This window comes from Cryptotermes secundus, unplaced genomic scaffold, assembly GCF_002891405.2.
Source record: "Cryptotermes secundus unplaced genomic scaffold, Csec_1.0 scaffold1850, whole genome shotgun sequence".
Taxonomy (NCBI): Eukaryota; Metazoa; Arthropoda; class Insecta; order Blattodea; family Kalotermitidae; genus Cryptotermes; species Cryptotermes secundus.
The window spans coordinates 302,028-324,852 of record NW_019727439.1 but is presented as its reverse complement, the minus strand read 5'-3'; the positions used below and the strand labels follow the sequence as shown (position 1 = coordinate 324,852).

Below are 22,825 nucleotides of genomic sequence, written 5' to 3'. Positions count from 1 at the left end.
TTATTTTCCGAGCGAGGCTACATAAGGAGCAGCGAAGGCTATTCACAGTCAGTTGTACTGTGACAGTCGCCGAGTGCGTTATCAACGAGTTCTCAGTTCGCAAGTTACGAGCTACAGCCGCGTGTGCGATAACCAGCGATAACCAGTTATATTCGGAGTGTGTAATTCAGGGAGACTTGTATAGCTCCCGCATTATTAGTACGTGAAGACTCTCGAAGAGAGTGTTAAGAGATTTTGTTCTAGGGTTTGTAAAGTGTGGAAACCCGTAACATTGTTATCATTAATTGTAGCCGTTATTTGTAGGTTGTTAAATAAACCAATTAACCATCTCTACGGCGTCTTCAGTAACGAAACACGTTACAGTACTATTACAAAAGATAAGTCCGTCCAATGTGACTATTTCAGTGTTCTCACTTGATGATTCACTAGCCTTACATGTTTCGATCCATTTGGATCATCTTCAGAGGCACCAAACACGTTTTTGAAACCACTATCACAACAGTTGTCAATCAAATATACATATAATGTTCAAGTACACAATGTTCCATCTATCAGTCACAGCAGCCTTTCTGGTTATAGAAATATTTAAAGTTGTTTCAAAAACTTTGTTAAAAATTAAAATTCATAAACCATACGGTTCGTGTCAATAACCCCTGTCGTCTCTCTTCAAGATGGCCGATGTTGTGCCTCCTATGTAACTTGAGTAGGGAGATTCTTAATATTGTCCGTTATGATTTCTTGGCCCGCTGTGCTGTGTATACACAGTACAGTTTGTCCACACATTTTATTTACGTGTTTCGTACGATTCTCGTGAAAAACAGCGAGTATTTCCCTCAACGGCATTAACGGACTGGTCGTCATGAAGACGCAGCGTCTGTTCTAGCGCGTTTATTTACCGACGCTGCCAGTAGCTGAGGCCGTGTAGCGTCGAACGGTAGGCTGAGTCACAGATCGTGAACTAGGAAAGCTCCGTTCATATTCTAATCGACATACAATTGCAGCATTTTCCTGAAGGGTCTGAACAAAACCACGAGAGCATTCAGTCATGATAGGTGGTGACCTGGCCGAGACTCGAACCCAGTTACATCAGCCCACTCGCTAAATGAGATTCCTGCGAGGCTGCAACTTAAGTCGACTTTCCGCAAACCTGCCTTTACCAGAAAGCAGAGACTTTTCTGCTTGGGAACTTCCAAATAAAGAGAAGTTTTCTGTCTTCTCCGTAAACTGTACTCCCTCTCTCGCTCGCTGTCACCACCTCCTCCTCCCTTCTTGCACTTCAAAGGGTTGAAACATCCAGACACTTACCGTACCCCCCACTTAGGGTTGTCGCTGCTGATAATTGGCAAAATTATGTATCTGAACTTCAGATCAAATGCATCCTCAACGCACATTATTGTATATATATATAAAGCTATCCCTGTAAGAGGCCGCGGAGGCCCATAGGGTTGTGGGACGTCGAGGCTCCCACATTTTCTAGGCAATCGGTTCACAGATGGCGGTGAGGTCGTCAGCCTTACGCGCCAGCCTCCCTTTACCCCCAGGAAGATTCCTGGTACTCATTTCTGTTAGGGGCTGAGTCGACCCCAGGGCCATAGTGCGACTGGAAGGATTAGGTCAACTGAAAAATCCAATGACTTCATCGCTTTACAAAATATTATTTGCATGTGCCCTAATGAGTCGCACGCTCATCTCATGAAGTCGGACCGGATCGTAACGCACAGGTTTGCTCCACGATAGCGCTGAACTGAAAACTGGGTCATCCACACAAACTTCTAACGTTAGGTTCAAACAACTGCGCCTCTGAACGCATTCGGGGAAACTAAACAAGTCAGGCTCTTCCCAAGATGGCCACAGGCAACCACAGATGAAATCCCTGGATGTGCAAACACTGAAGAATGTTGACCAGTCAAAGCGAACACCAATTACCGTAGAGGGCGCGACGGTTTAGGTCTCACCATTCAATCTGGCTCGATACATTATTCAGCTGCCGATTCGATCTACTGCAGGTTCTTCAGCGGGAACCACTTCCATGAGGACTTGTATGACGTACGAAAAATTTTCTGAAACAACAGAAACATCCAACTACAAGCCGCCATTTTCTTGTGTCTTGAAGGGCCAGAAATACTCGATTCAATCTTCACCACACTTTCAGACTTCAATGAAGAACTTGCCCGTTTGTCACTTCGTCCACCGCAAATGCCACCTAACTTGGCCTGGGATCGAACCCGGGCCGCCGCGGTGAACCGAAGGTAAGAGAAAAAGGAAATAAAGAACAGTAGAAGAGTAGGTAAAAGGGAAATTGAAGGGAAAAATAACAAAAATTTCATTTTGTTGGGAAGATCCCAAGCTTCGCCCGCTCCTCTGAGAGTGAAGACGTTAAACTTGTTAGAAGGGGCGGCAGAATTTTGAGAACAGGTAAATTTAAAGTTGCCCCTTGTGTTTAATTAATCACCATGCCATGAAGAAGTAGGGGAATTACAGCTCCGCCATTCTTGAATTTGGCACTAGAGGGAGGTGAGTCGCCAGCTTCACGCCCCGGCCGCTTTTCTTCCGGAGAAAGAGCTTCCGATACACATTAGATAGGAGGCTGGGTGGACCCCAGGATCGGTCTGGACGCTGTGGAGAACACAGCCTGGAATCGAACCCAGGCAGTCCAGCCCCTAGCCAGTCTCTATGCGGAATCTTGGGTTTCTGAATTAATTGTGAACTACATAATGTTTGCGGCCTTCAGAGGGGAGGGGTTTTGTAGTGATGAATTTAAACCCATTAACATACGCACCCATCCACCGAGGCCGGAGTCTGTAGAACACCAGAGGGACATAGACCGCCACGCCGAGCCCAATCAACACCAGGGCGACGAAGTACCTCGGTGATGGGTCTGTGATGATGGGCACGAGGCACAGGAACAGCGACACGAAGATAATGAACACCGGAAACAGTAGTGGCACCTGAATGCAGACAAAAAGTTAGCGGTAACTATACTGTGGCATATAGACCCGTTACTAGGCAACGACACGTAGTTTTCTGTGCGGTCCGTGCCGAGATGATATAAGCAGGAGAGTTAGTGAGGAGCGAGTTTAGTCAGTCAGTGGAATGAAATCAGTTGATGAGTGACTCGGTCGGTCGACAGCTGCTGTAGCTGAGACGTGGAAGGGTTCGGGAACCCAGGGAAAGTCCGCCGTTGGAAGCCGTTACCAGGAGACTGACGAAGACTTAAGTGTGTGCTCTAGTGAACTGTAAAGTTTGTGAATTAGTGAAATGGTTATAATTGCTTGTAGTCACGGATCAGTAAGAGTCCAGCATATCCAATTACCCAACCAAACCCGTTTATAATCACTCTGTCACGTGATAGTATGTACCATCTGCTTCAGCATTAAAGAACTCCGGATTTTGCCCACAATGTGTTTAAGTGTTCCGTGTGGTTCTCACAGCGAACAAGTATTTCCGTAAACAGAATTAACCATTTGGTCTTTGTCATGGAGACGTTGTTTACTGTGAAGAAGGAAGAGGCTGTTTACATATTTACATGAATTTCGGACCGCAGTTGGTTAAAGCAATATCTTATTACGTTAATGAGTCTTAAACACATTTTAAGCACCTTGTAAAGCCTCAGGTCATCTTGCTTTGTCTTCCTCATCACCAGGAGCGCTGCCATCGCGAGACCGTAGAAGATCCAGATGAGGAAGCTCACGAAGTCGATCAGGGACGCTATGTCCCCGACCACGACGAAAACAAGGGTCAGCAGTCCCTGTACCGAGAAGAAGCGCGTGCAATTACGTTCATGTCAGTGCATGTCAAAGAAGATGAACTCAAATATATTAAGATATATTCACTCCGTACTATTACCAATATGTACGGTAACAATGGCTGTTAAAGCGATATGCAAGCCTTGTGGGAGAGTTTCTGTGTGCGAATCGAATCCTCACTCTCAAAAGTGAGGAACCATGTCCCGGGCGAAGACCGGGTACTTCTGTTTGCCATTTTGTAGGATACAACGTGTAGCACAGTAGCGCACACAAGAAAACTGATACGTGAGAAGAGAGCCTCATTGCAAGACCTTCCGGATGAGAAAAAATATTCCAACGCCTAAGTGTATGTGAGAAGTAAAAAGTAAAAGTAAAGCTATCTCTGTAACAGGCCGTGGAGGCCCATAGGGTTGTGAGATGTTGAGGTTCCCACATTTTCTAGAAAATCGGCTCACAGATGGCGGTGAGTTTGTCAGCCTTACGCACCGGCCGCCCTTTACCCCCCCAGCAATATTCTTGGTACTCATTTCTGTTAGAAGCTGAGTCGACCCCAGGGCCATAGTGTGGCTCGAAAGATTAGGTAAATTGAAAAAATTCACCTCATCGGAATTCGATCCCGCGACCTTCCGACTTGTAGCACAGTGCCTCAACTAACTATGCTACCACAACATTAAAATTTATCTTAGAGTATAAGGCGTGAAGTTATGGACGCGATTCAATCAGCGTATAAATGACAGGCTTTTGTAGAGACGGTAATGGAAGTTTCGTTTCCAGAAAGAAAAAACACAATTTCTTGATCAGGTGAGTGACTATCAGCACTTCAAGTACGACTTTATGCTGTGAAGTTACGCCATACGCTCATAATGAAAGCTCCTACTACTGGTACCGTGAGGGTAGCACTCGTGCCTCGTATTCGGAAGGTTCTGATTTCGAATCTCGGCTCGGGATCTCGCTCTTTGTGTTTTCCTCAGTCTCTCCATATACATGCCAGGGTAGTAGCTTGAATAGGCCACGAGCTCTCTAATGCAATTCGTACGATCCGCTCGCCAGCGCAGTGAGCTAGTGGCCAGCTGCTGACCTGGAGGAGCACGGCGGGGGCGGGGGTGAGGCGCCGCGTATGTATGTACGAGAGCGCCTGCAGCATGTGTCCCTCTCTGGCGGCCACGTAGCACAACCTCGTCACGCTGAACTGGATGCTGAGCGCGCAGCCGAACGTTGACAGCGCCACTCCGAGAGGGATGAGGAACTTCACCGGCCCCAGCGTCCTGTCGGCAAGTGTCTGCAACATAGCCCACATGTTCATGCTGTGCTCTTCTGCACGTCAAGGCTGGGTGAACATGAGTTAAAGCGGTGGGAAGTGAACAAGGTAAAGCGTCGGGAAGTACGTATGAGGCATTGGGGCAATGCTAACACTGGCAGGGCTGAAAGGAAAGGTAGAACTGCCCCTGGAGTGGTTTCGTGGAGTCTGGCTACCGACTCAACATCTTCTCTAGCACGGAGGGAAACCAAAGAAAACACAAAGACTGAAATGTATGTAAATAATAATCACAAATGAAGTTCCTACAACACAGAAAACACATCGAGAGTCCATTACAAAGACCAGCCTGTTGATGCTGAACAGTAGAAAACGCTGTTGGCTCAGAAATGCATAGACTGAACGCCGTTTGGGAGAAAATGCAGAGTTCTGGGATGTTAAAGCGGGCGATGCATTTAGTTACCACTGTGCCTTGAGATTTCCCCCCCCCCCTTAATTTTAAGTTATTAGGAACACGAATGTTGTATTTGATAGTTTTAATATTTCACAAAACATGTTAACTGGAATAATGGTATAACATATTGTAACATGCAGGCCAGTTGCTAGGTAGCGGCCGCGAGGGAAACAATTAGGCTACGGCTGTTACTAGGTAACCGCCCGTAACCGGCAACAAAGGAATTGTGTTCTCTGCGAGGTCCGTAACGATGGATGCTCATGGATGCAAAAACAGAGGAACGGTGTTTTCTGTGAGGTCCGTATCGAGATGTGACCAGGATAATTAGTGAGAGTCAGTGCAGTGCAAGGAAGTGAAGAGTTTGTTGGTGAGTGAGTGAGTGAGTGAGTTAGAGAACTGAAGTTCAGTCGCTTTAAACTGCCACTGTTAGAAACTTGTAGCTGAGGCACGGTTTTTTTTTTCGGGAACTCAGAGTAAGGTGAACATTAGCCGCTGAAAGCCGTTACCGGGCAATGACTCTTGAAGGCACGGACAAGTGAGGAGACTTTGTGCGTGCCGCGGTGAACTGCGGGGCGTGTGAATTAGCGAAAGGGCTAGAGCTACTTGTAGTTACGTCTGTAAGTGTTCAGTAAATCCAATTACCAATCCAAACCCCGTCTATCGTCATTCATAAACGTGATAATATGTTTGAACACGAAATTGCATCAAGGTGCAATGATGACTCAGTCATTTTTGTCATGAAATAATTAGGTAATAAACTACATTGTAACAGGCATAAGAATATTTTGTAAACATGCTACAAGCATTAAAATATTATTAAAAATTATGTTATATTACTATCTTTTACGTTGATGCGTGGATAATTTAAATGTGGAGGCATGTGAGGCCCTTAAATGCGCAATGTGTTGCTAGGGTGTCCCCAGGTTCGAAAATTTGAGAACCGCCGAGTTAAAGGAATGAATTAGCAGACTTGCGGAGTAGAAATATAATTACCACAGCCACGGCTGGTGATGACGTCATCTCGGGGATACTGAGGACACTCATGTACGCTACATTCATCATGAAGTAGATGGCGGTTACCATGGGAACGGCAATCACGACGCTTCGCAGAATGTTCCTAGTGGACACCCAACAAGTTAGGAAATGTATACAGTTATGGTGCTCTCGCTCGCTTATATGTAATTATCTGTAAAATCACGTGACTTAAAGAAAATAAACATTTGGCTTAAAGTACGTGGTTTAATTTTCTCTACGTTTGTCCGAAATAATTTTTGGTCGGATAAATATTTAGCGAATTAGACGTGCACAGACCGTCGTACAAAGTGTCCGTTATTTTTGTCCGATTTTCAGTAAAAACTGACTGTGTGAGCCACCCTTCCAAAATCAAATTCAATCAAAATGTGTTCGTTCAGCGGGTATCAAACATCTCGCATATGCTGTCACGAATGACAAGGCAGAGATCGGAAATTTCGACGTTTGGCACTAGTGAAGTTAACTGTCACACAGCTGGTACTTACGCCTCTGGTTTCTTAACCTCTTCAGTTACAGTTGTCACCGTTGACCTGTGAAATAGAATGAAATAATGCAAGTCCTTTGTCTTAGGCGATAACAGCATTTGCGCAAATCATAATTCACTGCCGCACATTCGTGCCCCATTCCAGTTACAAACAATACTTCAATTTGTTACCAACTATTGCTCCTTGATAACCTGAGATAAAGGTTTGTGACTTTGCGACAATAGAAACTAGTCCCATCTGTTATCACGGAAACTGGCCATGATAACAGCACCACGTGACCTGATAGCTTGTTACTGAATTTAAACACTTACCAGCCGTCGAAAGGCCACAGGGCATAATAGAATGCAAGGGCCACGTTTTGCGGGGAGAAATTCGAACCCTGGAATCCCGCTGCTATGTTGTCCGTATATCCTGCAAGCAGTTACAGCTCGAGCAGTTCCAATGTTACTTCTTCACCTCACTATACAGTAACACGTGATGCTGCGCGCGCCGACAGCGCACTGCACGCGTTGGATGCAGCTGGTACTAATTCTGCCGGTAGCTGGCTCTGGAANATGCTGCGCGCGCCGACAGCGCACTGCACGCGTTGGATGCAGCTGGCTCAGGATATAGTCTCTCTGTCGTCGGCTTTCGACATTTATGATGAAAACAATTCATTGGAAAAATTATTGAACCCCGTATTTTTATTTTATTTATTTCCCCCAATATCCCATTACGAATGCGAATTGCCCTTAGCAATAAATTAACATGGCTGTCAGTTCAACTATCATGGACACAGGTAGAAACCGTGTTCTGTTTGGAAAGAGTTTCAAGTTAAATTTACTGGTTGGCTGTGCAGTTTGGTGGACGTGTACCAATGCTTCAGAGAAAGCTGCGACCTCCATCTTCATGGTTAAAGTGCTGAGACAATACCCAATGCTACCTCATGTTGAATAATTTCGAATTCATAGCCTTGGGCAGCGGTAAGTCAGACTATTTGCTTGCAGGCTTAGGTTTAAGCCATATAAGACTATTGAAACTGGTTCCTCTATAGCATTCACGATAGGAGAACATGCTTTCAGACACTTCCAAGTTTTGGAATTAATATTTGGCATATTTTCTTAACTTTTCCCAAAAGTATAGGAGAAAACGGTAAATATCCGACTTGTTCTTGCACCCCTTCCGGGGCTATGGGTCACAATCTTTTCCTGGACTCAACAGGAGCCGAACTGTGAGCGCCAAGACTCCACCTTCCTTGACACGCCCCTTCCTGTCCTACTCGTGTCTGTCTCTGAATTCGTCACAAAATCAGGCGTCTGTCCTCCACAACAGGCAGGACTGGGTACGAACCGAGTACCTACCTTCACAAAGCACGTATATCCCGCTGATAACGACGATAAGACAGGCCATCAACTTGCTGACTGTGAAGACGTTTTGGACACGCACGAACAGCTTCACACTCATGAGGTTGACGTAGGTCAGCAGCCCTGGGACATGCAAGCACTGTTAACAGGGTACATTGGCAGTCCCGAAGGGTCCTGACCTTGCTATATTGCGCTTGGGACTACTGCGACTCTTGGCTCCATACATCGTCTGGTAATTTCCGGGAGGGGAAACGCCTACTGTCATCTACATCCCCTTTCCTTCCTCCCTCTCCTTTGCATTAAAGCAGTTAAGGAAAATGTGCATATATTACCGAATGATATGTTCAGGCTATTTGACGATTAATGCCATCTCTCAGACAAAGGCAGTAACTAGTCCTCCTCGACATGATATGCACAACAAAACGTTTTCCCCGAGGTCCGCTACTCCGTAAGCTCAGACAAGTGTACAAAGTCCCTCGTCTCAAACCACTAACTGTAATCATTCTAAAGTCTTCACTTTCACACTACACGGGGGTCGAAGCCTGGAACCTTCAAGAAAATGCTGCTTTTATTGTCTCGCTTCTCCCATGATATTCTCTTTCCACATGTAGAGAGTAAAGCTATCCCTGTTACAGGCCGTGGAGGCCCATAGGGCTGTGAGACGTCGAGGTTCCCACATTATCTAGAGAGTCGGCTCATAGATGGAGTTGAGGTCAGCCTTATGTGCCGGCCGTCCTTTATCCCCAGGAAGTTTCCTGGTACTCATTTCTATTAGAGGCTGAGTCGACCCCAGCGTCATAATGCGGCTGGTAGGATTAGGCCAACTTAAAATCCAATGACTTCATCGGGAATTGAACCTTCAACCTTCCGGCTTGTAGCATAGTGCCTCAACCAATGAACCCCCCTTTCCACCTCTACGCCTGACAATTCCCTCCCCCCTCCCACTGCACTGCTTTGGGCGTCTGCTGTTGCCTGTGGAGCTGCGAATGTTGCCTGAAGCCTGTTAACGCAAAGAAGGATTCCTCGACCACAACACAACAGGAATAAGCATAGGGATGTGGCAGATACGCCATTCACAGATGTCCTGCAGCTGCCACAGATGTTTGCTGTGAAAAGGAGCGTCCTTCCTTCCATAGAAATGCTATTGGATTGACCGAAACGTCTATGCAAATCTTGAGGTTTCGACTGTTCGAACTGTGGTCTTATGGGTTGTGACACGGTGCAGACTTGTATGCGGATACCGATGTTTCGGAGGAACATGCTGCCTAAATGAATGATGGAAGAACATATTCCTCCTAAACGTCTGTATTGACGTGTAAGACTACACGGTGTTACGGCGTGTGGCTTTGCTACTCACCCAATGCAAGAAGTGCAATATACTTCTTGGCGACTCCTTTGGATCCTTCCTCAATGTGGCCAATGTACATTTCCAGGGGCTGGCAGACGTACTCCGCGAAAGCCATGATAATGACGGCCACCTCGGCTGGTCTCAGCACGGCAACGTACACCCAGGAGCACAGGAAGCTCGGCAAAGGGCCCCAAAACTTATGCAAGCCACCAAACGCCTCTTGCAGGTAGACATACTCAGCCCCTGAGCGGGGGACCAACAGACCCAGCTCAGCGAAACACAGCGCCCCTGAGAAATGCATCTGCTTCTTATTGGTTGTTTATTTACCGACATTGCCAACAGCCAGACTATACAGCTTCGAATGGCGGCATTGTAGGTGAATGGTAGTGGATTGGAAAGGAGGATATGAAATTATGTAGTCGGTTTGATCCAGGTCTTATCCAAGGAAAACAAACAAACAAGTTCAGGCTCAGGCAAATTGCTCCTGGTCCTCGACAGCATAGTCAATCTTTGTTTCGGATCCCGTCGGGGCCCATGACCATATTTTTGCTCTTTTCAAGTCCCCTACATATTTTGAAATGGGGCCTCCTCTTCGGTGAGAGTAGGAGTCTGACTACAACTGGTCACTCCCCTTTACTAGGGCTGAATCGAGCGGACACTCAATCACTGAATGGCCCTCTACTTTACTCACACACGCGCACACACGCGCGAGTCAAGAGAAACATCAAACTTGAAGTTCATTTATACAGAATTCATACATTCACTCCGTACCTCACAGAAAACACAATGCGTCTCCATAACGACAACCGGTTAATGCTGTTTAGGGAAATAATCGCTGTTTACTGTGAGAACCATACGGAACACATAAATACACTGTGTGGACAGAATGCAGAGTTTTAGTATCCTGAAGTCCGTAACTCACAGGATTACTACCGATTGTCAGCCCAATATACATGCAAAGATATTAGTTGCTTACCCAACAAAGAGATGGCTCCGCAAGTCGCCCAAATGATGAGACAAAACCCCACGGATCCCGCCTCCTGCAGCGCCATGGAGGGGGAGACGAAGATACCAGACCCTGCAGTCAGAACCGTGGAAACTGTCAGGCCTTTGAGGGCAACACACTGTAATGCACTTCACAGGCGCGTCCGGTACAGGGACTCACAAGCGAATTCCTCTCTTTCGAGAAACAAACATACACACAACTGTTGGCTGGTGTGTGAGCACTTAACGTGGCGAGAAGTGAAAGGCAAAAGCCTACTGAATTAATTAATAATCAGTAGTAAGATTTCAACGTTTTTTTTTCTTGGCACTACAGCCCCAGTGGGCCTAGGCCTACCTCCATGAACTTCTCCGTTCACTTCGGTTTTTCTAGATCTTACACATTCGGTAGGACTCCTTGGGCGGGTGATGAGCTCGTCGCAAGGCCTCTACCTGTACACAAACACACAAAAACGCACACACACGAAATAAACATCCATGCCCCGAGTAGGATTCGACCCCACGATCCCGGTTTCCAAGCGAGCGAAGACAGTACATGCCTTAGACCGCTCGGCTACGGTGACTGTTATTAAATATACTTGGTAGAGTCATTAAGTTCGTGGAATGTGGTTTTATCCTATCATATTACAAGGTATTCACAAACACTTACCCAGATCCACATCTGCCCTCAATATAGTTGCCGTTGGCCGCTATGCAAGTCTGCCAACGTTGATGTAGCTGTCGAAAACAGTGCTGAAACATATTGGTGGGAAATTCCCGTACGGCGCTTTGCGGCCATTCCACGAACTTATTGACTGTGGTAGTGTATATATATATATACATTATTGATAACACGCTTTTAACTTCTGTTGTAATACTGAAATAGAACCAAAGAGAGAAAAAAAAGGAAAAAGGTAAAGCTATCCCTGTAACAAGCGGTGGAGGCCCATAGGGTTGTGGGACGTCGAGGCTCCCACATTTTCTCTAGACATTCGGCCCACAGATGGCGGTAAGATTGTCAGCCTTACGCGCCGGCCGCACTTTACCCCCAGGAAGATTCCTGGTATTCTTTTCTGTTAGAGGCCGAGTCAACCCCAAGGACACAGGGCGGCTGGAAGGATTAGGTAAATTGAATAAAATCCACCTCATCGGGACTCGAATCCGAGACCTTCTAGCTTGTAGCATTTTCTCAACCAACTACGCTACCGCGTGCCCCAATATCACCAGAGAACAACGCAAAACAGAACTACTGGGTTTCTGGACTTTTCCATCGACCGGTATTCCAGAGACTAGAAAACACGACGTTTCGGAAACTGGGCCTATTTCTGTCCTCAGGTGAGGGGGGAAACACCTACTCAGTTAGGTCCCTTAGCAAGAGCTAACCTCGAGCCGGTTACTTAGAGACAAGGGCGCAAGGAATTATGTAGGCCTACCTCCACGTGAATTCAAGGTGCCGAAAATGAAAACTGGAATGACACATTTTGCCTGACGATGTAAGCACAGCCAGGCTCCGAAACGTTGTGCTCTTAATGTAGAACTCAGGAGGAGGTACTAAAACTTAGCCAAGAATTAAGCGTCACCTATCATCACTCCGACGATAAGGCTCACAGCACTGAAGAGCCCCAGTTCCCTCTTGAGATGGACCTTCTCCTGCAAACTGTCTCCTTGCGCAACAGGCCTGTTTCTATTGTTCTCAGCCACAGGATTCCTGTTGTGTAGGCCACCTGCTGCAACAAAGTGTATTACAAGTAGCAGAACATGGAGGCTCATTACCATGTTCACAACGAACCATATCCACTTACTCTTTTTCTTTCAGAACCGTTTTAATATTATCCTCCGATCTACGTTTAGGTATCAACCAGACCTTTCAGACTGTCCGACCAAAAGTGTGCACGAGAGCGTGCTACACGTCCCACCCTCTTTTTTCCCTTGATTTCTATCACCCTAAAGAATCGATGAAGCGTACAAAATATGAAGCTCCTCATTATGTAGTTTTCTCTATTCTCGAGCTGTAGCATTTGTATCTTGTTTCAACGACACTGTTGGCAGCTACACTGCACGGCATCTACAGCAGGCAGGAAGAACTGGGAACGATTTGGAAGGAGGTGGTCGTGGCCTATTCGAAGTACTATCCCGGCATATTCCAGGAGGAACTGAGGAATACCACGAAAAACCTACTCTGACCGAGATTCGAACCAGCCACTTCCAGAATAGATACCTGCAGCATTACCGCTATGCTAACCGGATGGGTTTGACGCTGTACAAGAACTGTATTGCCACTGCTGCCTGTCACTCACTGGCTGCTAGGCTCCCACACTGGCCACCAGAATCATATCAACTCAGCTTACATAGAATTCTGTGAAACAACTCAAAACATGTAATCAAGGCATTGTCTCTCTGCTTACTTAACTATCACGTCACTGAGACGTGTGGGGGGTGGCACTATAGATGCAAACACTGTTCGTCTTGTCAGCCTCACGCCCCGGCCGCTTAGCTTCTAGGTATAGGGACAGGAGGCTGTGTGGGCCCCAGAGACGGTCTGTAAGCTGGGGGCAGAATTCTGTCCCATGTGTGCCACAAGCCCCCTTTAATTTAGCCACAAAATATTGTTCCCTTCCGGGCTGTGCTGACAAATAATCTCGTGGGTCAGTACCAACGTTTCGAAGGAAAATACTGCCTCCATCCTCAGGGTACATTTCACTACTGTCTGAGTACTGAAAGTGGATCGTAACTTCCCTCACTTGTCGGCACCTTGTTTCAGGGTTTAGTCAGGGAGCAGCACAGATAGTAACTCGGCCTGATCTCGAACCAAAGATCTCCAGAATACAACTCTAAAGCCTTACACATAAGCTATGATAATTGCAAGAACTCTGTACTCTGGTAATCACGGTTATCACAGTTCTGTCTCCTGAACACAAGGCGAGCACTTCGTTGGGGACACCACGCTGATTGGTCTACCGTGACATCTGAATTATTTGTGTTGGACTACTTACGTTGAGGCGTCGCCTGGGCAGCCATCTTGTCCTGTAAACAAAGAATAACAATATGGCGAGGTGTTCTGAACCTTATGCCTGGTTCCTATTGATCATTATACTGATACACTCTGCTCTTGCAAGTGGGGAAGTAAAGTTAACAGGCGATAAATTCTGAATTACTCACTTACAGAAGTGTGCCTATTAGTTTCGCCATGTCTGTCTGCCTGTGCGTATGAAAACAACTAAAGCACTGCTTGAGTCCCTCAGAACATTTACTGCGTCTCCTTTAAACCAAACAAAGAAATCGCTCATACGAAATCCATAAATACACTGTGCGGGCAGAATTCAGAGTTTTAGTATCTTCAAGGTCGTACTTCACAGGAAACACAGTCCGTCTCCATAGCAACGCCCAACCGGTTAATGCTGTTTAGGGAAATAATCGCTGTTTACTGTGAGAACCATACGGAACACATAAATGCACTGTGTGGGCAGAACGCAGGGTTTTAGTATCTTGACTGATTATTTTTTCTTTTTAATCTTTTGTCCGTTACACGTTTCGGTCCTATAGACCACCTTCAGAAGGTCTAATTGTCTTGATATCCTCCTGAAGATGGTCTATAGGACCCAAACGTGTAACGGGTAAAAGATTAAAAAAAAACATCAGTCACACTGGACGGAATTAATTAACCTTTTGTAATTAAGATATTGTTTTCATTTTAAATGGCAAGATCTTTGGTGCCATTCTGGAAAGGGTGTTCTTTGAGTTTTGTGTTAACAAATAATCTTGTAAGGTGGGGGGAAATGTGACGGTCACCCGTTAGTGCAAGTACCTGAGCACCTCACCGACTTCTGGCATGTGACGCTATGCAATCTGTTGGGAACATTACACTGTTTCGGAGAAACAAACCGCCTCCATCCTCGTCACTTTCCTGCCTTGACTATGAAAACAGCTGATATTCTTTCTACCAGACTAGACGGTGTCTAGACGGAGAATTGTGTTCCAAACGACGCTGCGTCACATCCCAGAATAGCAATTGTCATTACTGCAGTCTTGGGAAAAGTCCTAACGTCTCGAGTGTAACAAGCAATTTCCTATTACGTCAGGACAAGTCAGACCAGAAATTCGTGTTCTTCCCAAGGTCAAATATGACTTCAATTAATGCGTAGAATGCATTAAGCTCCCCACGTCGGTGAGAGGAAGACGGCTTTGACACATTGCTTTTTTTTATTACTAGTGGGGTGGGACTAAGTCCCTTGTAGTGCGGCCACTTCTGGCCTATTGTACCAGCCCCACATGATAGGTGAGGGTGATTGTGGAGCAATTGGTGGAATGAAGATTGGCAGGGGAACAGAAGTACTTGGAGAAAACCAGCCCCAGCGCCACTTTGTTCACCACAAATCCCACTTGACCAGACCCGGGATCGAACCTGGGCCGCCGCAGTCGGAAGCCAGCGACTAACCGCTTGAGCTATGGCGCGGCCTGACACATTGCTTCCTGCAGTTTCTAGGCTCGCTCGAATAACTGATGAGAGGGCCTACTGAAATCCCTCTGTCCGTCCGTCTGCTCTGAAGCATAAAACTCGAAAAAGGCGGAACGGATTTTCATTAAATTTACTACTGAAAATTTTAATTAGAATTTACAAACCTTTTCAAAATTTGTAATATTTGATATTTTCACGGCGGTGACAATGAAGAATGAAGTCTTCTGGGATGTGGCGTCGGATAGATCTTTTGTGAACTGACGTTTCGGAGGAACTTATCGCCTCCATCTTCAGGTAGAAAAATCCGCGAGCGAGGAACCGGAAGATGGAGGCGATACGTTCCTCCGAAACGTCAGTTCAAACAAGATCTACACGGCGATACATCCCAGAAGACGGTATTCTTCTTTTCAAATTTCAGTTAGAATCGGACAACACCGGACACTTCACACGTTTCTTAGCGCGCACCTCGAGCGTAACTCGCTGAATGTTTATTGGAGCAGGAAATTGTTTCGGACAGACGTTGTAAAGAGAAATGAAACAGACGTGTCCGACGCTCTTTTTCCACGAGTCTTGCGGTTTTCGGAATAATTAAACAAAAGCGAGCCAATATATTCTTAAAATATACATCTTCGGGGCACGCGGTAGCGTAGTTGGCTGAAGGTCGCGGGTTCGATTCCCGATAAGGACACTGAATTTTTTTTTAATTGACCTAATCCCTCCAGCCGCACTATATCCATGGGATCGACTCAAATTCTAACAGAAATGAGTACCAGGAATCCTCCTGAGAGTAAAGGGCGGCTGCCTCGTAAAGTTACAACCTCACCGCCATCTGTGAGCCGATTACCTAGAGAAAATGCGGGAACCTCGACGTCTCACAACCCTATGGGTCTCCACGGCTGTCCTTACGTAGTGTCACGATTTTTGTGTGTGACTATAGACGCTATTTAGGTTCTGAATTGAATTTATTGACCACTTGAACACACCACTCGGAAATATAAGTAATTACAGCGCTATCGCTCATCTCCACATTTTAACAATCACTAGCACAATCTTCTCATTCTTCACTGAATGTTTCCTGACAGTGGTTTCTAACAGTGGAGGTTCTTCAGCTTCCCGTGCAGAACTCAACTCAACTCACTCAACTATAGCGTCACCTCTTCTCAGACTTCATTACAGCGCTCACCTGAACTGTCAACCTTCAACTTAAATTGACAACTGAGTTGGTCAAGCCTAAGTCAAATTCAAAGTTACTTAACGACTGGCGGTTTACCGCCAAATCCGTTCGTCATGGCGTCAAGCGTCTCTGGCGAGAGGACGGGTCTGTCTTTTGTATACTCTGCTGGCCCTTGCCAGCTCAGTCTTTTTGGGGTCCCAGTCCCTTAGGACTCGCGACCATATTTTACTGTCTCAGATTTGAGACTTCCCTTTTCGCAGCCTCCTACGGCTCGCAGGGTCACGGTGGAGGTATTCAACCCCGCCTCCAAACGGGTGAACTGACAACTAATTTGTCCCTTTCGTATAACATCTCGATGCGGACCACACAGGAACACAGTTCTTCTATTGTTGCGTCCAACTTTTGCATTCTTAAGAATCTGCAGCCTAGAAACGGGAATGTGTTTACCGAGTCGTTGCCCAGAAACGGTCACTATTTACAGAGTCGCCGCTTAGCAGCGGGTCTATATGCCACAATTTGCTAGCAAGTAGTGTCTTCCGTACGAGAATTTCTTCGCGGCATTTCTCGGAAATTTGTATGTTTTCCGAATTCAGAGATAAATCAGTCGATAAACCGGAAAAGCAGGAAATGTTGCGAGAGCTGAAGTCGAGAAGTCGAGCAAGACGTGTTGACACGTGGAGCAGAGGAATTTCCAGGACGGGCGACAGGGACCATCTGGTCAGTCAGTGCTGCTTGTAACTCTCGCAAGTGTCGTGTGTTCGACTCTCTGCTCTCTGCCAATGGTGAGTCGCTCTTGTCTTCCCCACTCTCATCCCTCAATTTCTTAAATAATTTTCATTTGGCAATTGTTTTGTGCGCCCTTCTCTCGATGTTTTCTGTTACCAAATATCTATCAGGGAGAAATACATTTTAGATGTTCCTTAATTTTATAATATCGTCACGACATACTGGTTTATAATAATAATAAAGGATACATATTATTATTATTATTATTATTATTATTATTATTATATTGTATTTTTACACAAAACCTCAGAGAGTTTTAGTGTGACCCTATCACAGAAAACAAAATTATTAATTGAAGAAAGCAGTCTTCTGGGATGTGGCACCGTGTAGATGTGGTGTTAACCGACATTTCGGAGGAACGCACCGCCTCCATCTTCAGGGTAGAAGGAAAAATAAGAAAATCCGCAAGCGAAGATACCTTGAGAACCGGTACAAGCAGTCTGCTTTCTTCATAGTCACCGCCGTGAAAACCTCAAATCTTACAAAATCATTAATTGTTTATTATTATGGCCACTCATTGTTGTTTAAAAACGCGAAAATAAAATGACACGAGAAATAAGGAATATTGTATTATTTCGTGAATTCTGAGTTCTCGTTCTCGAATCCCGAAGATGAATATCAGTCGGGAATTTGGAAACACTATTATCAAGTAGTTGCGAACAGTAGCAGAATATCGCAGCAACTGAAGTTGTGCTTGAGACGGTATAACAAGGGTCCATGTTTGGCTGAACAGAGTCCTCTAGTAGAGGGTTTCTCAACCGCCGGGCCCTCGTATTACAGGAAAAGGAATGTAGATGTCTCTTCGAAGCTTCTCAGGGCATCGTCTAGGCCATTTTTGTGTAGACGCGATTTTTTCAAAACAAAAAAAATTGTCATGTATTTGGGAGTGCGGGTCTATAGACGGGGTATGGATTGGATATTGGATTTATTGACACAACTCGGAACTACAAATAATTACACACTATCGCTAATTTCTAGCAAGCGCTAAGTCTTCTCAGTCTTCACTAGTCGTTTCCTTGCAACGGATTTTTATACAGTAATTGTACCAGCCTCACTGTAACTACAGAGCACATGAAGTCTTTTCTTCACAGTATGACTTTCAACTCCACAGTTGTCTTCTTCATAACGACATTGCACGGGCCGAACAATAACCCTATTGTTGTAGACGCATGTTTACCAATCTATCCCTTACAAACGAGTTGCATAACATCGTTGTTCTATTGTTGCGTGCGTGGATGTTCTTTGCTTTACCTACCAACGGCAGCTGTTTGCAGTCACCGCTTAGCAACGGGTCTATACGCCACATAATTGTCCTTAGGTATTCCTCAGTAAATTTCTTTTGAATATTTCAACGGTTTTTGCGCTGGCATAAAAATGAAACATTTCTCTGAAATATAAACTCAGTGAATTCGGAGTAAACCTATCAAATTTCTCGGTCCGACACTCTAATAATCATCCACGAAATTACATGTGTGTAACGCGATAAGGATTAGCCGTTGTTCATGCATGAGTCGTACGCCCCAGTTATAAAAAACAATGACGACGCAGTAAAGGTGCAACAGGACGCTAATTATGCGGGAAGATAAACTGCATGTGTCTTATCGCTGTTTTTCAGGTGGGGAAGAAATGTCACTACAACAAACGATAGCTCGGAGCGCAAGTCATGAAGGTTACATGCCTACTGTAATGGGTTCCTAGTCTTGCATATTTGTTACTATTTTTACTCTTAACGTGTTTTGTTTTTCTGAAGAACTTCATAACACTTAAAACCTAGCAGTTATCGTTGTTAACGTTACAAATCCCTTCATTCTGCCCACACAGTGTGTTTATGTGTTCCGTATGGGTCTCACAATAAACAGCGATTATTTCCCTAAACAGCATTAACCGGTTGGGCGTTGTTATGGAGACGGAGGGTGTTACCTGTGAGGTACGGACTTCAAGATACTAAAACTCTGCATTCTGCCCACACAGTGTGTTTATGTGTTCCGTATGGGTCTCACAATAAACAGCGATTATTTCCCTAAACAGCATTAACCGGTTGGGCGTTGCTATGGAGACGTAGTGTGTTCCCTGTGAGGTACGGACTTCAAGATACTAAAACTCTGCATTCTGCATCCTCAACGAGGATGAGATGGGCAGGACATATAGCACGAATGGAGAGAAGAATAACGCGTGTAGAATACTGGTGGAAAAACCAGAAGGAAAGAGACCACTGGGAAAAACAAGACTTAGGTTGGTCTATAATTTTAAAATGAATCTTAGAGAGACAGAATTGGTTGGTATGGACTGGATTGATGTGGCTCAGGATAGGAACCAGTGGAGGGCTATTAGGAACACGGTAACGAACCTTCGGATTCCGTGAAACGTCGGGAAGTTCTTGAGCAGCTGAGCAACTGGCGGCTTCTCAAGAAGGGCAGTTCCATGAAGTTAGTTGGTTGGTTGGTTATGTAGAGGGAATTCACTCTTTAAAGAATGAAATAAAATATCTACCCAAGTTAACTTCAAAGTTCGCGCGGTCTCAGAATAATATGTACATATTTGTAAGAATTATCCCAGTACCAAATACCACACACCCACCTCCAATGGTTCATTGGTTAACGCCATCAAAGCGGAAGCTACAGAACATTTTCACAAGGCTGTCGCCTTGTTCCGTTCTCACATTCTACAAGAAATCAGTTCGACTGCAGCTTCGTTTCACTCTAACGTACACCACAGGCAACATTTCTGAGCATGTCTGCTAAGCCGGTCAAGGCAAGGCTCGACTCAGCGGAGCCTGGAGACTTACCATCAGCCTCCACAAGGGCCCGCTAATACAGTCTGTGATATACCATATTAATCTGGTCAACGCGCCCATCATGCTTTTTCAAGATACATTTTAATATTATCTTCCTAAGCTTATCAGTCTGGAAAGAGGTTAGGGCTTCTCAAAACATGTATGATTTGAAGTTTTCACGGCGGTGACTATCTTCTGGGACGTGGCGCAGTAAAAATATGGTGTAAACCGACGTTTCGGAGGAACGTATCGCCTTCATCTTCAGGGTACAAAAAATTCGCGAGCAAGGAACCAGCGTGAGCGCACAGATACCCATGCCTCGATTGGGATTCGAGCTCACTACCCCCAGTGTTCGAGCGGGAGAAGTCTGTTCATGCCTCAGCCTCCGCGGCCACTGTGAACGTTAATCATGGCTAAAAAAAAAAAAAGTAAAGCTATCCCTGTAACAGGTCATGAAGGCCCATAGGGTTGTGAGCCGTTGAGGCTCCCACATTATCTAGACAATCGGCTCACAGATGGCGGTAAGGTTGCCAGCCTTAGCCCCGGCCGCGCTTTACTCCCCAGGAAAATTATGAAAGGAAATATTCTCTTATAAAATTGTATTAGTATATTTTATAGATTAAGACCTCCCCCCCAATAATTACAGCACAATTTGTACCCGATGCTTGCCCGTTACGTAACAGGCAATGGAACTGATAACTTCCATTACGCGTGGCGACTTTCTCAAGCCCCTCACAGTACTGCGCCTATGGGAAATAGCGCTTCGCGCTGCTAAATTATTCGTAAGAACGGGAACTGTCTCTGTTGACAAGCGATCTGTTTCGATATGGTGCAGGAAGGATCCAACCTGACGCATTGCTTGAACTTTCTTTGCGATTTCTGTGCTTTTGTACAGTCGCATGGGCATATCCTCCTGATGCTGGTCGTTAAGTGACAGAAACAAACAGTGCAGATGGCCACATCCTTATAAATAAAGCTCCTACAATGGTGTACAGTGATTTTCCATCATTTCTGCAGCCCATATAAAATAAATCCCATAACATACGAATAAAAGGAAATGTATAGAGGGTAATTTTCTGAAAACTTACCGACTGTGATGTCACTTCACTTGGCTGGTCCAAATGTTTGCTCCAGACGCGGATACAAACGGTACATCGAGGCTGCCTGCAGCAGTTCGGGCTTCTTACTGCCCGAACGGACGCGCGGTTAGGTGCCAGGTAGCCCTGAAGGCTTAACTAGTAATTGCTGGTTCTTTGCGTGCAGCGAAGCGGAGATATTCCCCTTACAAGCGCCGCGCTCTATCGGCAAATCTCATGACACATGTGTCGTGCAGGTTGTGGGGTTCTCTTTGTACAGAAGCGACACGAAAGATACCGGCGGTCATAGCCTTACAGCAGGTCAGTTATGCCTTAACGCTTCGAAACATGAAATCCGTTAAAAATATTTAAAAATTCAGCTCCCGCATCACAGAAAACACACCGCGTTTCGTTACGAAGAAGTCTAACTGGTTAACCCTTTAAAGCACAGTGGTTAGTGTATGTGCCACATGCATTCACGAATCGCCTATTTAAGGCTGTCTCCTAAGTCAAAGTCATGTTACGACCGACGGTCAGTCGGCCAGTCAGTCTTGGAATAAATCACCCATCTGGGGTTTCAGACAGTTGCGGGTTTGTTGATGTGGGGCGCTCTCTCTCTCTCTCTCTCTGCCATTCTTATATTCTCTCATATTCTCTCTGCACGGACCATGAACAGAAAACACAGCCCCTCTATTGTTGCGTGTTGGACCGCGTTTGCAGAGCTGTTGCCTGAGAACGCGTTGATCAAATCACTTACAATATACGTGTATTGGAAGTGAAAATCCGAACTTTACCACAACACTTACAAACCGCTTTAAAGGCCGTGGCTAGCGTACATATTGGTAAGATTATAGAGTGACTGTCATGATATCTTACTGCATTCTCCATTAGACTGAGCCTTTAAAGCTGTCTACAGACTTGCCGACATAGCCAAAGGGGCAGTAACTTGACCAAGTCGGCAAAAATGACCGAGATGGAAGAACTGCAGTTTACGTAGCTGGAATTTCCTGTAGCTTCATAATTTGTTGTACTTTTATGTTATTTAATATAGCCAAGCAGGATTTCGCAGCCGGCAAACACCGGTTTCGTTCGGCTTTTGTTTCATAATCATAAGGAACTCCAACGCTATTTTCGTTCCGTGCTGTAGGACGTCCAGGTTTTGTTTCCTTCGGAATTCTCAGAAGACAAAAGAAAGCCTTGGAACAAACCACAGAAGAAAACGTTCCACACGTGGTTCAGATTGTGGAACGAAAAAGTTATGAAATAACCGTAGACAGGTTTCAAAGTTTCGAAGGAGCATACTGCTACCGTCATCAGGCATCGTAATCCAGAATACAATATGAATCTCCAGTGAACAGGTTGACATAGCGGTTTGGATTCAGAAAGTGTTCGGGTCGAATCTCATCAGTGACATCGGTTATTACAAGGTTTTCCTCAGACCCTCCCGGCAGATTCCGGGATATGACCTTAGTTACGCCACGGCCGCCTTGCTCCCAAAACCTTTTCAATTAATTATACATCTGTCATGCAATCATCGGATGTTACACATTGCAGCTACTGACTGTTGTTAAACAACCTACAAAAATATGACACACGCATGCACAGTGATTATTTCAGCTCAATTCAATTCAATTCTTTATTATTTATGTGCCTAGTCAACATCTCCAAGGCCAATTACAGACACAGCTCAGTATACATGCAGGTAATTAGTTACATTACAGACAAACATGACATAAAGTCAGAGACAAATCACAGGCAAGCACAGGAGGAAAACACATTAATGGAGACTAGTGAACGAACAAACAAAGTAATAATAATAATTTCATTAACATAAATCTAAGTTGTTACTGAGAATTGGGAAACATAAAGTATAAATATTCGGAAAAAATAATGACAATAATAATAATTCAATTCTT

The 22,825-nt window shown here is 45.2% G+C and overlaps 2 protein-coding genes across 7 annotated transcripts in view; one reads left to right on the top strand and one right to left on the bottom strand.

Annotated features, from left to right (window-relative positions):
- Positions 1–1,635: 1,635 nt before the first annotated feature.
- Positions 1,636–21,075, bottom strand: LOC111864844 (b(0,+)-type amino acid transporter 1). 4 transcript variants are annotated; one of them, XM_023852391.2, is made up of 13 exons: positions 20,922–21,075; positions 13,638–13,668; positions 12,225–12,371; positions 10,640–10,741; positions 9,673–9,951; positions 8,313–8,438; positions 7,284–7,383; positions 6,973–7,017; positions 6,449–6,572; positions 4,825–5,025; positions 3,599–3,748; positions 2,780–2,948; positions 1,636–2,060 (listed from the first exon to the last, which is right to left on the bottom strand). In XM_023852391.2, exons 2-13 carry the CDS (start codon positions 13,660–13,662, stop codon positions 1,981–1,983), a joined length of 1,548 nt encoding a protein of 515 aa, XP_023708159.1. In that variant the 5' UTR covers positions 13,663–13,668; positions 20,922–21,075; the 3' UTR covers positions 1,636–1,980. The 4 variants fall into 4 exon arrangements, with proteins under 4 accessions (XP_023708159.1, XP_023708162.1, XP_023708161.1 ...); XM_023852394.2 differs by having other exon boundaries at positions 12,225–12,368; XM_023852393.2 differs by lacking the exon at positions 20,922–21,075 and adding an exon at positions 13,804–13,967.
- The window catches only part of LOC111864845 (clavesin-2), a 52,149-nt gene continuing 46,269 nt past the window's right edge, over positions 16,946–22,825 (top strand). For 2 of the 3 annotated variants that reach the window (XM_023852400.2, XM_023852398.2), the window contains exon 1: positions 16,946–17,056. In XM_023852400.2, coding sequence (XP_023708168.1) covers positions 17,054–17,056 — 3 coding nt within the window. In that variant the 5' untranslated portion in view covers positions 16,946–17,053. The remainder of the gene's footprint in view (positions 17,057–22,825) is intronic. The other variant, XM_023852399.2, reaches the window with a different exon arrangement.

Excerpts from the sequence above, each read along its gene's own strand:
- LOC111864844 (XM_023852391.2), bottom strand. The coding sequence starts at position 13,662 with ATGGCTGCCCAGGCGACGCCTCAAC. Across the intron at positions 12,372-13,637 it reads TGCCCAGGCGACGCCTCAAC|CAGGTGGCCTACACAACAGG; the intron begins GTAAGTAGTCCA and ends ACTTTGTTGCAG. Across the intron at positions 9,952-10,639 it reads CGGAGCCATCTCTTTGTTGG|GGGCGCTGTGTTTCGCTGAG; the intron begins GTAAGCAACTAA and ends TGCATTTCTCAG.